The sequence below is a fragment of the Fusarium odoratissimum genome (genome assembly GCF_000260195.1).
Source record: "Fusarium odoratissimum NRRL 54006 unplaced genomic scaffold supercont1.6, whole genome shotgun sequence".
NCBI lineage: Eukaryota > Fungi > Ascomycota > Sordariomycetes > Hypocreales > Nectriaceae > Fusarium > Fusarium odoratissimum.
Window position 1 is genome coordinate 276,409 of NW_022158692.1, and position 13,046 is coordinate 289,454.

General features: G+C 47.3%; 5 protein-coding genes across 5 annotated transcripts; 4 read left to right on the forward strand and 1 right to left on the reverse strand.

The window, feature by feature from the left end:
• The first annotated feature begins 202 nt into the window (after positions 1-202).
• On the forward strand, positions 203-860 carry FOIG_04684 (uncharacterized protein). Its single transcript, XM_031202978.1, has one exon. It carries the CDS (start codon positions 297-299, stop codon positions 708-710), a length of 414 nt encoding a protein of 137 aa, XP_031066557.1. The 5' UTR covers positions 203-296; the 3' UTR covers positions 711-860.
• Positions 861-1,506: 646 nt separating this feature from the next.
• On the forward strand, positions 1,507-4,052 carry FOIG_04685 (uncharacterized protein; the record flags this gene model as incomplete). Its single annotated transcript, XM_031202979.1, has 5 exons — positions 1,507-1,808; positions 1,867-2,138; positions 2,187-2,557; positions 2,609-3,255; positions 3,311-4,052. The coding sequence occupies 5 exons, from the start codon at positions 1,507-1,509 to the stop codon at positions 4,050-4,052; spliced, it is 2,334 nt and encodes a 777-aa protein (XP_031066558.1).
• Positions 4,053-4,729: 677 nt separating this feature from the next.
• FOIG_04686 (uncharacterized protein) lies at positions 4,730-8,471 on the reverse strand (the record flags this gene model as incomplete). Its single annotated transcript, XM_031202980.1, has 4 exons — positions 4,730-4,757; positions 6,788-7,280; positions 7,329-7,823; positions 7,874-8,471. The coding sequence occupies 4 exons, from the start codon at positions 8,469-8,471 to the stop codon at positions 4,730-4,732; spliced, it is 1,614 nt and encodes a 537-aa protein (XP_031066559.1).
• Positions 8,472-9,668: 1,197 nt separating this feature from the next.
• On the forward strand, positions 9,669-11,151 carry FOIG_04687 (uncharacterized protein; the record flags this gene model as incomplete). Its single annotated transcript, XM_031202981.1, has 1 exon — positions 9,669-11,151. One exon carries the CDS (start codon positions 9,669-9,671, stop codon positions 11,124-11,126), a length of 1,458 nt encoding a protein of 485 aa, XP_031066560.1. The 3' UTR covers positions 11,127-11,151.
• A 785-nt stretch (positions 11,152-11,936) lies between these two features.
• On the forward strand, positions 11,937-12,953 carry FOIG_04688 (uncharacterized protein; the record flags this gene model as incomplete). Its single annotated transcript, XM_031202982.1, has 1 exon — positions 11,937-12,953. The coding sequence occupies one exon, from the start codon at positions 11,937-11,939 to the stop codon at positions 12,951-12,953; it is 1,017 nt and encodes a 338-aa protein (XP_031066561.1).
• Positions 12,954-13,046: the final 93 nt, after the last annotated feature.

Below are 13,046 nucleotides of genomic sequence, written 5' to 3' on the forward strand. Positions count from 1 at the left end.
GTTAGCCTCGACAGTGGCAGGCTAGGCATCGGACGATCGGGGTTTTGTTAACGCCGCTTGACCAATGCAGCATCATTTCGACCATGCAGACCAACGCCCGCTTAGTCACCAGCTTAGGATGTATGATAGTTTTGCACTTTCAAATAAAGTTCTAGACTAGTATATAAGATCAGTGCGCAGATAGATATGTAATTACAAAACGCTTCATTTGATCAAACCTGTCACAACGAAGAATCCTCTCTAACATTATTCTCTACACCCCGTCATCCAGCTAAACCCTGCGACTAAACACAGCTATGTCTTACTCGCAAGCTATTCGTCGATTCGTCGAGTTCATCAACTCGGCGGATGCCGCTATTGGCAACGAAGTCATCCACGAGTCAGCCGAGTTTCACGTCCCTTTTGACAATAAGTCCTTGAAGGGTGCCAGCGGATACTTAGAGATGCTAGGCAACATGCGTGGCGCCTTTCCCGACATTCAATGGAGTGTAGAGCAGATAATTTCTGAAGGAGACAAAGTGGTTCTACGCTCTAAAACCCGCGGCACCCAAACCGGTCCTTTCATGGGATTTCCTCCATCCGGAAAAACGTTCGAAATAGTTGGGATGAACCTCTTTACGTTTTCGGAGGGGAAGATTGTTAAAGAGCAGGCTTTGCCTGATCTATTTGGGATCCTTGTTCAGATTGGAGCTGTTCAGCTTCCCTTGTAGATCCCGGCAGATGGAGTGCAGGCGTCGACGATGTGGGGGGCCGCATAGATTCAATCCTTGGCTGTATTCTTGGTTGTAAATGAAACACCGTACAGTAAGAAGGCAACCAATAATAGAAACACCTCCCTTCATATTCGTTATGAACCACAATGCTTGTTAGTCCTTTTGATTGGTGATACGTAGCAAAAGCCATAAACCCAATGTGAACCCTCCTGCATAGCCCGGGACAATACGTGCACAAATCGGTAACAACGAGAGAAAACCCAAATTCCCGGTGGTACCCAAGTGGCCTATTCCAGAACGGAGCTAGTCTGACAGAAGTGCCGGTAAACGGCTGTTTGTACAGCTAAGGCCAGGTTTAGTGACTTTGACCAGAGGCACTCGAAGCCAGAACATGACGAATGAGGTGTTCATATCGTAGCGCTCGGACACTATCAAAGAGGTAGACATAGCAAACTCCTGACGAGGCGGAGTAAATGTATTCTTTTAGCCCTGCTATGGCTCAACAAGTTTGGGACAATGCGAGTACTCGTAATTTAACGCGTATCTTGATATCGCGCTTAGTAAGGTAGAGTGGAAACATGGTTGCGCAATTTCCGTTAGCCGGTGGGACAAGTTGAGACCCCAGCTGTTGTTTATGTCCGATATGTCGATCCTTTTCGGGTTATAAGCCCAACCCGAAAACACATTGACGAAGGCTCTGCGCCTCGTTCACTGTGTATATATGTTGATCTGATACCGTTTCAAAGTCAACAGTCAAACCATCAACAACTAAGCACCTCAACATCCTAAAACTATGGGATTTAAAGTCATCATCGTGGGCGGCAGCGTCGCTGGCCTATCCGTCGCCAATATGCTGGAGCAGTTCGACATAGACTATGTTCTTCTCGAAGCCTATCCGCAGATAGCCCCCCAAGTCGGTGCCAGCATCGGTATCCTACCCAACGGCTTCCGCATCCTCGATCAACTTGGATGTTTTGAGCCCATCCTCGACATTGCTGGGGATTGTCGCTACACCATTGGCGGCATGCATGGGCCTGATGGTCTTCCACTTGTCGCTACTTCACCAACGAGCCTCTCAGTTCACTTTGAGAAACGGTAGGAACAACTTTGACATGTTGATCTAGGAGCCTCGCTTTACTAACTCTGGGACAAGGGTCGGCTATCCCTCCATTTTCATCGATCGACAGATGTTGTTGCAGGTCCTGTACAGAAGCCTGAAACACAAAGATCGAGTGTTGACCAAGAAGCGGGTTTCTCGGGTTGAATTGGTCGACGGTGGAGTCCAGGCTTATACCCAAGACGGGTCCGTGTACGAGGGCGACATTGTCGTGGGAGCAGACGGCATCCACAGCGCAGTAAGAGACGAAATGTGGCGCCTCGGAAAGGAGCAGAGTCCGGGATACTTCCCCGAGGACGAAAACTCTCGTACGTATAACTACACACTGTCGTCTTCGTCGCTCACATGATCTGTAGGAGTTCCAGTCTCGACTAGGTGTATCTTTGGAATTTCGAAACGGCCCTCTGAGCTAGGTAGCCGAAGCCAGCAGATGGTGATCGGCGAGGGCCATGCATATCTCATTATAGCAGCTCCAGGAGACCGAACGTATTGGTTCCTCTTCGATGGTCTTTCAGAGACAAAGTTCGGGAAGGATATTTCGAAATACACCAAGGCCGACGAAGAAGGACTCGTAAAGGGGCACCGCGACGATCATATTACCCGAGACGTCACTTTTGGTGAGCTGTATGACCGAAAGATTATGTCGACGCTGGTTCCGCTCGAGGAGTATGTCTTTGATCGTTGGCATTACAAACGCATCATCACGATAGGAGATTCGGCTCACAAGGTAAGTAAGATCACATAAAACGTCTTCTTGCAGGGCTAAATTGTCTTATAGATTGATCCGGCATCTGGCCAAGGTGGGAACGGAGCCATGGAGTCTGCAGCACTGCTCGTCAATGCTCTGGTCTGTCAACTAAGACTCAGCCCTCAAGGCCTCTCGGACTCTCAGATAGACTCTGCGCTGTCAGAGGTCCACAAACTCCGCTACGAGCGTGCCAAGCGTCTAGTTGAGCAAGCACATTCACTTCAAATGATGATCAGCCAGCGGTTCCCGTTCGCTCGCTTCATCTTCAAGCATCTTGTTTCACTCTTTGGTCAAGACGCTTTCATCGACATTGTCACCCCGATCTGCTGCGAAGCCACAAGGATCCAAGGTATTCCTGTTCCAAAACGACCTCACTTTGTCCCGTTTGAGGACGAATTACCTGCAAAGCCCATCAAGGGCGGGCTTGTCAGACGAGTCCCGTGGGTTCTCGCCACCGGCACTCTTGGGTTGTCGCTCTTTGCTGCGCTCAAAAACAAGAACCTTGGAGCTGGAACGGGAGTGTTCTATAGCACTCTTCAACAATGGGGTGCTGGAGGCCTCTTGGCAAAGGTAGTTGGCGAGAGCTCGGCGGCAGGCCTAGCTAATTTGATCCCCGTTCTCTCTACGTGGCTTATCGAAGGTTCTCGGCGTGGAAACTCACTAAACCCCTTGTCATGGTACGAAACAATTCTGTCACTATGATAACTCGGCACAGTGACTAACGTAGAACAGGACAACGGTCTACTCGCTCATATACTCACTCATCGGTCCGAGCTCAGTGCTACCATTCTTCTGTCTGTCGTCTGTCCTCTTCTCCACCAAGTCCACCATCAACAGACCTGTCGACCCCAAGATCGCCAAGTCCATCGTTCCAGGCGTTCTCCTAGGCTATGTGGCACCGACGGTGGCGGCGCTGTTGCCGATCAGAGACGCCAAACTGAGGCACTATGTCGGGAAACTTTGGCAGGCATACCCACTACTTTGTACAGTATTCACTGGAGGACTTGCTGCTATCCGCATCAAGACGAACAACAGCGAACAACCGGAATCCGACACCAAGGTTGAAGACAGACCAATCAATTATGCCCCCCCATCCGAACTTCAACTGTATAAGAACGAGGACGTAGCGCCCCTCAAGTTCTCCCATGGCTTTGCACTTGCTCTTGCTTTGGCTGTTCCCGTCATCACGAGAGCCATATCATCCCCCGACTGGACGCTGTCGGCCATATCACAAGTAGCACCATTCGGTCCAAACACATATATCATAAGCGCAGCCTCGGGCCTGGCATACTCTCTGTACGCCGTCTGGGAACTACGCTCACTTGGCTTCGTGAGAACAAAGCAGGCTGTGCTGGGAGGCTTGGCTTCGCTTGGTGCTTTGGGACTGGCTGGGCCTGGGGCCATGATTGCGGGTATTGATTATTGGCGCGAACATGTCATCTCCAGCTTGAGCCCTGAGACTGAGCTGTCATAAGTGCACAGGGCTTATTGAGTGCGAGAGACGCGAAAGTCTAAGGGAATGGTAGATTCATTGACAATAGGGTTCGTGAGCCAAATGTTTATTATTTGCCGCTGATATCTGTGGCTGAGAGCTTGCAATCACCACATAAAACTTAATCTACTTTGTTATCTACTTTATTTACAAAAGTCACTCGTAAAGAATTTCAAAACTTTAACCTCGTGGCCAGCAATTGGTCAAGGCAAGGAGAAAAGGCTTATGACATCTATCCTAAGTAACAAAAAGGCTTAGGTAAATTTGATACAACTTAGTATAGATTTAGTGGACCTTAGACTAGGCACCTCAGCTTAGCATCAGAAGCTTTCTTGCTTGCTGGGGTCACTCGAGTAGCTCATGATAAAGCTCAGAGAAAGTTTATATATACTTCACAGCGTGGCAAGTTCTAAAAAGTCTATTATTTACACATATAAATATCCCAATTCTTCTCCCCATTTCCCTCCTCTACCGTTCTTTGCTCACCATCATTCGCCATGGCCGTATTCCAGAATCTGCCGGTCGAGCTCATAGTGGCGATCATGAAATATGTCGACGCGCCACAAGATCTTTCTGCCATGATTCACGCCGACCCTTGGCTCCTACAATGTTTTCTCAACAATAGAAAACAAGTAATGAAGCCGCGTGTCGATAATCTTCTAGAAGCCTGTGGGGGCCATGCCCCAACTGCGTATTTGTTAGCAGGTCGACTCCGCCATGCAAAACAGGACCCTGGATTCAACGATCATAGGCCACATCATCGTGAACAAATCCTTAGTCCGATTCTGCGGTCCTATATCAACTGGTATCATACTCAACACCCTTTATCTCAACACCGTTTGTCTCAACGCCCTTTGTCACATCGAGCCTCACTAGCGACCATCTGCGCACTCTCAACCCTCTCCATCGATGTTGGGTGGCTAACAACGAGCTATATTTCCCAGGCACGGGCACAGCTACTCAGGAATCTACCACGTTCAAAAGACCTGCCCAAAGTTTCCTCCAGAGAGCATCAAAGGTTCATCAACACCGCTTGTCGATTCGAGAGCTACGTTCAAGCCTTGTTCCACAATGGGGAGCCCTTATTTGCGAGGGGCATGGAAATTCGTTACCTTCTCTTCTCTCCGAGTCTTTGTAGTGAGGAAGATGAGAATGATCCCACGGAGACTTTCTACTCCATTGCTTACTACATTTACGATCAACATTGCACCATGATGAAGAATGTAATGAGCTCTCTAAGAGTAAGCTAATCATGCCTCGTTTGTGGCAGGAATCAAGACCGACGAAAATCACGACTGCAAAACTGCAAACAGATCGAGGTGAACAAGTACGTACACTACCTCACATCGCAAGGGCTTGGTACGCTCCTCCAGCTTCAGAGTATGGCTCTTCACGATCAAGTACGGTTTGTACTATGGTCATTTGAGAGCATCCTGGACAGCCCATATCCCAATATTCTCATGGTTCATGGTATTGAGCTCTACAAAATTGGAACAGTAGAGAAGCATAGCTGGAATCCATGGGTACATTGCGAGTATGTTTTTGAAATCACGCCTGACCAATGGAAATGGGCAGAATCATTCTGGGATTCCAACCGGTACCTTCCCATGTAGGCAAGTATCATTTCCCAACATGCTTTGGGAAGAATGAATGAATATCACTTGTACCTCCCCAGTACTGTTGGGAGACACGTCGAGTCAAAAACATTCCTTCTTCCCATGATTAACTCTCCTTAAGCATAATCATCACGGCCGTCACCATTACCACTATCATCAGAATAGCAAGACACGGCCTTTTCTTTTTGACTCCATACATATTACTATACAACAATTAAACAATATGTCCGATCAGGCCATGGCATTTGAGCCTTGTCATTTGAGTACCTAGGAGTACTCCAATCGCCGCATTGAGACATACGGCACAGAGCCTGATATCAGCGACGATGGCCCAACAATAGATGCAGTCACCGCCTATCGTACATACAAATTGGACAGTAACTACTCAAGCTTACTGAAAAGAATACGGAAACAATTCTACAAACTGCAGGTGAATCTAGATCCTTGGCCGTCCAATGCCAAGTGTTCTCAAGGTCTATCTCTGCCCGCGCTCAAGCAAATGAGAATCTTCTGCGAAGATGGCGCCCGGGTATCGCGACGGTGAGTTCAATCCTTTCTTCCATTCGCTTAGTATTACTGTTAAAAGCAATTTATATGGTCGAATCAGGTTCCTCAATGAATTCCCATACGCCTATGCGACACTAGAGTCCAGACTCAAACACGAGAACCGTGTTGACGTCGCCCAAGAACAACTCGACCGTTAGCAATGGTGGCTCGACCACTGCGATTACTGGATTCCCTATCTTGAGGGCATCGCCAATTCCCCTTGGTCTGAACACAGCCAAGTCTGGCGCCGGGAAGGAGTCTGATATATAGGTTACTGGAAATTGACAGAGTCATCGGGATTACGACAAGAGCTTCCTCTCATTTACTTAGTGCTTTCTTAATACAGGTGGAATTACGCTCTCAGTAAAGTATGCTGTGACATCAACACAAAGTCTTCAAACCCCTGTTCTAACTAATACATTGTAAACCAAACAGCAGTCACTACGAAATTGGTGTTGACATGGGTAGTTGATGCACACTTTGTCACTGCTGACTCCGGTAGGCCTGAATATGTATTCAAACCCGCACTCGTGGCATTTCCATCCCCGGGCATACTCCCATAACTTTGAGTCCTGCTCATCATCAAGCTCGGGAATCCAATTTCCCAATGACTTCCATCTATCCTTGTCGGTAGGGACATGGACCGTCTCCGTGCAATGTGATGTCTTCCTACCAACAGCCCAATATTGGTCTGCCATCGAATGCTCCAAAGGCCCATCTTGTGTAATGGCTTTCTCCTTGTTTCCTTCAAAGCTAGCATGGTCTGGGGACCAGGCTTGTATTTCAGGACCCGGACTGCAGTCTAGTGTGTCTTCTCTGACCTTAGCTGCGAAGTATCCTTGAACGGTTGTTGTGGGCGATTGACGTAGTGGTAAAGTGAAGTCAAACTCCATGTCCTTTGGTGTCATTGGTATCGAATCAACGCCACCGCATGTCGAAACCTTCTCTGTCTCCATATCATTCGATTCTTCATTCGATAATGCTTGAAACCCGTTGAACAATTGTTCCATCAACTGTTGAACAGCCTTTCCTTGATCATTTGGTAGCCCTATGCTTCTTAATATCCCTGGAACGACTCGGCTGCTTCCCTTCTTACATATCGCAATCATACTTCCAACGATTTCTTCCTTAGAGTCACCGAGATAAGGCCCTTCTCTTGGTGATGTCCGATTGAACAGAGTTTTCCAGATCTCGTGCCACTGCTTTTCTGGTGATAGTCTTCTATCTAAGCGGAGTTTAAGAACTCTCTGAGTCCTTATGTTTACTCCTCTTGTATTGTCAGAAGTGCTTATTGTCCTATCTCGCTTGATATAATGGCGGCGAGAAAGATGCTGCTTCACATCTTGAACACGATAAAGCTTACGACTCAAGCATTCGATATGGCGCACTGGATCGAGCCGGAGATACGGGCAAGCAAAGGCTTTCCTTTCTTCAATGTCCTCTATACTGGAATCGTCACTTTCAATCACTGAGGAGCAAGGACTCCCCTCTTCGTCGCCAACGCACGTCTCAGTTGGGCTCAGAGGTATTGATTGTTCTCTCGAAGACGGTAGATCTTCTTCAATTGACTGTAATGGTTCGGAATGGTCGCCTGCTTCATAGTCAGTGGATAGAGAGATATTTGAGGCCTAGTCATCTCACCTCTGCCATACGTCAACAGCAAAGTGGAACAAGGTCCGGCAATTTTTCTGCTTGGCAAACTGTCCATTTGACCCCGTTCATAATAGCTGCAGGTTTCTGATGCATCGAAGAACGCGAAACCCTCGGCTTCATCAACAGGTCTTTGTCTCAATGGAAGCGATTTATTCGAAAGCATGTCAAGAGAACAGTACTGGGGCTGCGTTTCAGCGTTGAAGTTGGTTGCTTCTGTTCCATGATCCACTATCTGGGTACGATGGAGGGCTTCTGCGAAGCTAAGTGTCTGTGAACTTGCGTCGTGCGTTGGAAAAGGTGGTATGGGCGTTGAGAAAGCTGTTTCAAATTCGAAGTCGAATAAAGAGCTCATAGACTGTTGTGCTGTGAAATGTTCTGGGCTCACTGCCGAGGTTGCAAAAGACATATCATTATCTGACCCCTCGCCTCCCTCCAGTGGCTGAGTTAGCTGGAGCCATGGGCAGGAGTTCTGGCCTGCCATGAACTCTAGCACTGTCGAGGCAACGATTATTCCTGCGAACAGGACCGCAGTGAAAGACAACTGGTGTATTGATGCGGATGCCTTCATAGCAGTCTGGTCACGCATTCTCACATAGCCTTTGACTCCATGAGGCTCTTCCAGAATATTACGAACGAGAACGTCGATCAGGTTGATGCTGAACCAAGCATGGGATGCATGATGAAAAACTGGATAAACATGAGTGACGTCCTTCGTTGTCTGTGGCACATTTACTGGAGGTTAGCACCAATGGACAGGGGTTTCAGCGCTGGAGGGAGTGGCTCTAGCGTTAGCAGATCTACGAGCCACTATAATGTGAATGTGCAGGCACTTCAAGACTCAATAAAATTTATAATAAATGATCCTAGGTTTACCTAGATATTTTTATAACCTAGAATAGAGTTCCTAGGCTTTCTTTCCTCCCCTTGCCAATCAATCGTGATTGAATACTGAGGCCTCTATTTAATAACCATATTTGGACTCTTTGCTGCCTTTGCCGCTTTATATTAGCCTTTCTGGCTTTCTGTGCCTGTGTTTGGGACATGACTGAATTGATTAGTCCCAATTCGGGTAACAGGGCCCGACCTACGTAATAATTCTTCGTAGTCCAGGGGTTGCTGCAAATATACGTATTGACTGCAAGAACTTGACACCATTGTGTTCAAGATAATCACCGGATAGAATGGCAAATAATGCATAGCTATAGCTGAGGCTTGTTTTACAGTGCCTCTTAAAAAATGACAGTTTCATAACAACCTCGTGCGCTCCAGTCCACTGTCGACCTTCTCGACTTGTGAAAGCCTCTAGCCCGACAAGGTAGATTGACCAATCGCATGGCCCGTGGCTTTAATATGGAGACAAATGTGTTGTTCCGACCCTCCTTCACACATCTGTGTTGAAGCCGCTTCTGCAGCTTTCTCGGACATGGCCAATTATAATCTAGTACAATATGCACCCCTCCCCCTCCATAACAGCAGACACGTTGCTGTGCATCGACAAAGGTGAAAGACTGCTGAAACTGAAGAATAATTATTGCCGTCTCAGATTTTGCTCTGGTTGCCTTGGCCGCCTTACCAACACAACGGTGTGAGGATGAATTGGTGGCGGACTCATTAGATCTCAACTAAGACAGTTGGCTTGCATTGTTTGACAAAGAATTCTTTTTCACTTGTGATAGCCTCAACTTCTTAAACTTATTATCAAACAGAGTTTCACAACGAAAACAATTCGTTGTTTGAGTACCCTTGTTTTCTCATTGATTTGCCTACAGCCTTGTTTTTCGCAATGAGCATCATCACTCTTTTACCAAGTGGGCTCCAGATCCACCAAGAATTTGGTGTTGGTCTGGTGCTTCACGAATCCAATTACTACTCAATTGCACCGAAGCAGAGAAAGCTGCCAACAAACTTGCAGATCTTGATCCAGCAGCTCTGTATCCTGAGCCTTTTTGCCGATTCTTGTAAGCCAGAGGGACGAAACCAGAATAAAAACCAAGAGGTGGCTACCAAGGTTCAAGACGAAGCTTCACCCTTGCCCTCAGAAGGCCAAATTAGTGCGGCTACCCGACACTATAACAATGGAGCCAATGGCGACCCCAATGCGGTGGTTCAATTCCCAGGGAACCGCAGACACCGCCACTGGTGGTTTCTCCACTGTCTCACACTGGAATCGTATGGGTCTGAACCGCCGAGCTTCGGATATAAGCGGGTTGGTTCGCCAGGCTCTGGAAATCAATCTGGTGAAAAGAAACAGCGATCTAACAGGGAAAATAATGACCGGAATGATGGCAAAGGCAACAAGGGAAATGGACAAGGCCCAGGCAAAAAGAAAAGAGGCTTTGGCCCCCAACAGCCTTTTATCAAGAAGCTTGCTTGTCTATTCTTCAAGCTGGATCCTCAAAAATATCAATGCTGCGCTGGATACAACCTCATCAAGTGGGATCATGTTTTGCAACACCTCAAGCGAATACATCTTATCCAAGGAGAGCATTGCCCCAACTGCCGAAAAGAATTTGAGGGCGAGTTCGCTGAGGCTGAAAAAAATGCACATATTCTCCAAGATGCTTGTGAGAAGAAAACCCTCTTGGAAACTGGACTGCTCCTTGAAGAGGAGTATAACGATCTCACCGGCCTACATGGTTCTCATGAAGAAAAGTGGTATAAAGCATGGAAAAAGCTCTTTGGAGAACACCCAGCTCCCTATTCACCGTTCATTGAAACTCTGGAGTCTATGCTGGAAGTGCAGTACAGCACTCTGGAGAGAGAACTGCCGAGTCTTTTACAGTCATTCCTCCGCAATGCGATGGTTAGGCCGGATGGTGATAGTACCTCAGCTACTACCAACGCTATACTGAGGCTGATACGGAATCCACTTCCTACTTCCAGTTCCATTGTACACGGAGAACCTCAGGCTGGGTTAGCACCTTCGACACTGGGACAATTACCGGAGGTCCATGATATACCACCCAGCCATGATCCAGAGCCTTCGCCCAATCCCGGGGAGTCTTTTAGGCCCAACACTGACGATATTTATGCTCAACCAGACGTATCAACAATGGAAACTAGACCTTTTGCGTCACAGGACATACCGGATGAACTACTTTGGCCCCAGCCCTCGGAAGAATCTTCGATCTTCGATCCTGTATTCTTTGGTGAGGATGAATATTTTGATCAGTGGATTAACTGTCTAGGTGGCGGACAGTATTTTGAAGGGCTTGGCAACAGCGGGCCTACTCTAGAATGAATAATATTGCTTATGCAGGCTGTCACTGTTTTATGCATCATTTTAATATCACGTTCGCATAACTGAATGCCTGAACGTTGATTATTCTACACATGTAATTCAATCTCGAGATAGCATGATATTCCCTATGCACTACGTAACGGCGATAAAGCAAGTCAAAATGGCAATTTTGAGTCTTATCACTATGAAGTCTCAAGAGAGCACATCTATCAAAGCGCATCCAAGAATCGAATTTGAGGATAATGCGACCCAAATTACAACCTCGTTGGGGAAGGTTGCGACAGAAGGCGCCTAATGCTGCCCAAGACAATTATGCGTCAGCTGAATGTGAAATGCAGAGGCTATTTCACTAATTCGTTCTGCCAGGTGACCCAGAAAAGTGACACCAGGATAACTAAAACGCATCAGCATCTCAAGATAAGCATGCGATAATGAGGCTCTGTTAGTGCAAAGACCAGCAAGTTGGTGGCTGATTTGTATTTGTCACACATGTGTCTGATGTCTCATTTGGCGTCCCCAGTAAAATTGAGGCTCAGCTTGTGCCGGGATAGCAGATTGGGTTACCGCTCTCATTCGTCACCGCTAAAATCCTGCGGCTCTACCACCTACACACCTGTGATTTGAGATTGTTGAGGCTCTGCGTGGGCTTCTGAAGCCAATTTTCGCCGTGACAAGTATAAGACAGCCATTTAATCACAATCGGCCTCAACACTCGCCATGGACTTTATCCTCCAATCAGGAATCAAATTGCATCTTAAGTCGCCACCTCTAAGACTACTTATTCCAATTTAGTCGGCATTCACTATCACCATGGGTATTCTTCATTTTCGCTCCCGACGAGCGACACCAACGCAAACGCAAACCCTTCCACTAAGGCCTTCGCAGCCTTCAGCCCACGGCAGACATGAATCACGGACCTCTCGATTGCCGCATAATCAACGTCTTTTTCGGGAACGCGACATTAGGTATCGAGAAACCAATTACGAAAGCTCTAGTGAGAGCTCAGGCGACGAATCATGTTGCGATGTCGAGTCTAAGCAATGGATAGATAGCACATCGCTCAATCACCCCAGTATCCAACTTACCAGGCAGAATTTACTGCCAGTGGCTCGTGTACAGCTTGAAAGTTTCTTCTCTGAAGCGACATACACCGAGCCGCCGCGAGTACAACAAGAATGCGGAAATGGATCAATATGGCCTCTTTCAAGGGACCCGATGACAGAGGGCAACAATCAATATTGCACAAGCGACGACTCTTTTGTCATTATACCAACATTTGGGAGATACTTCCACTACCGATGCCCCTTCTATGCTTTGGACCCACGGAGATACCAGAGCTGCATGATTCAACACGAACTTCACTCGATTGAGAGTGTGATAAAGCATGTCAAACGGCATCACGCTAGGCCGCCTTACTGTCCAAGGTGCTCAAAGACTTTTGAGACTGTGTCGAAATGCGACAGGCATATCCTGGAGAAGAGATGCAGAACGAAGTCTCTGAAAATACCAGACGGAGTAAATTTCTACCAAAGAAGCAGACTTTCCCAGAAAGACAATCCCCAACTATCGAATAGACGGCGCTGGGAGCGTATGTACAATGTGATCTTCCCGGAGGCTGAAAGTTGTCCCTCGCCATATTTGGATAGTGGGGTTGGGCTGGCCGTGTCGATGGCACGAGACTTTTGGAGAGGTCAAGGAAGAGATGTGGTATCTGAGTGTTTGGCGGGCGAGAATTGGCTGTCATTCGGCCTAGGAGATGATGCACATGCTGTACTGTATGAGTTGGTCATCTTTGATCTTATCGGGCAACTCGTGGAGGAAGGTTGAGGTTCTTGGTTTTATTGATTTATGGGAAAAGAGGGAGATAAACGCCAGATATTAACAACTTGGAGAGTCTATTTCTTTAGACACGCAAATTGA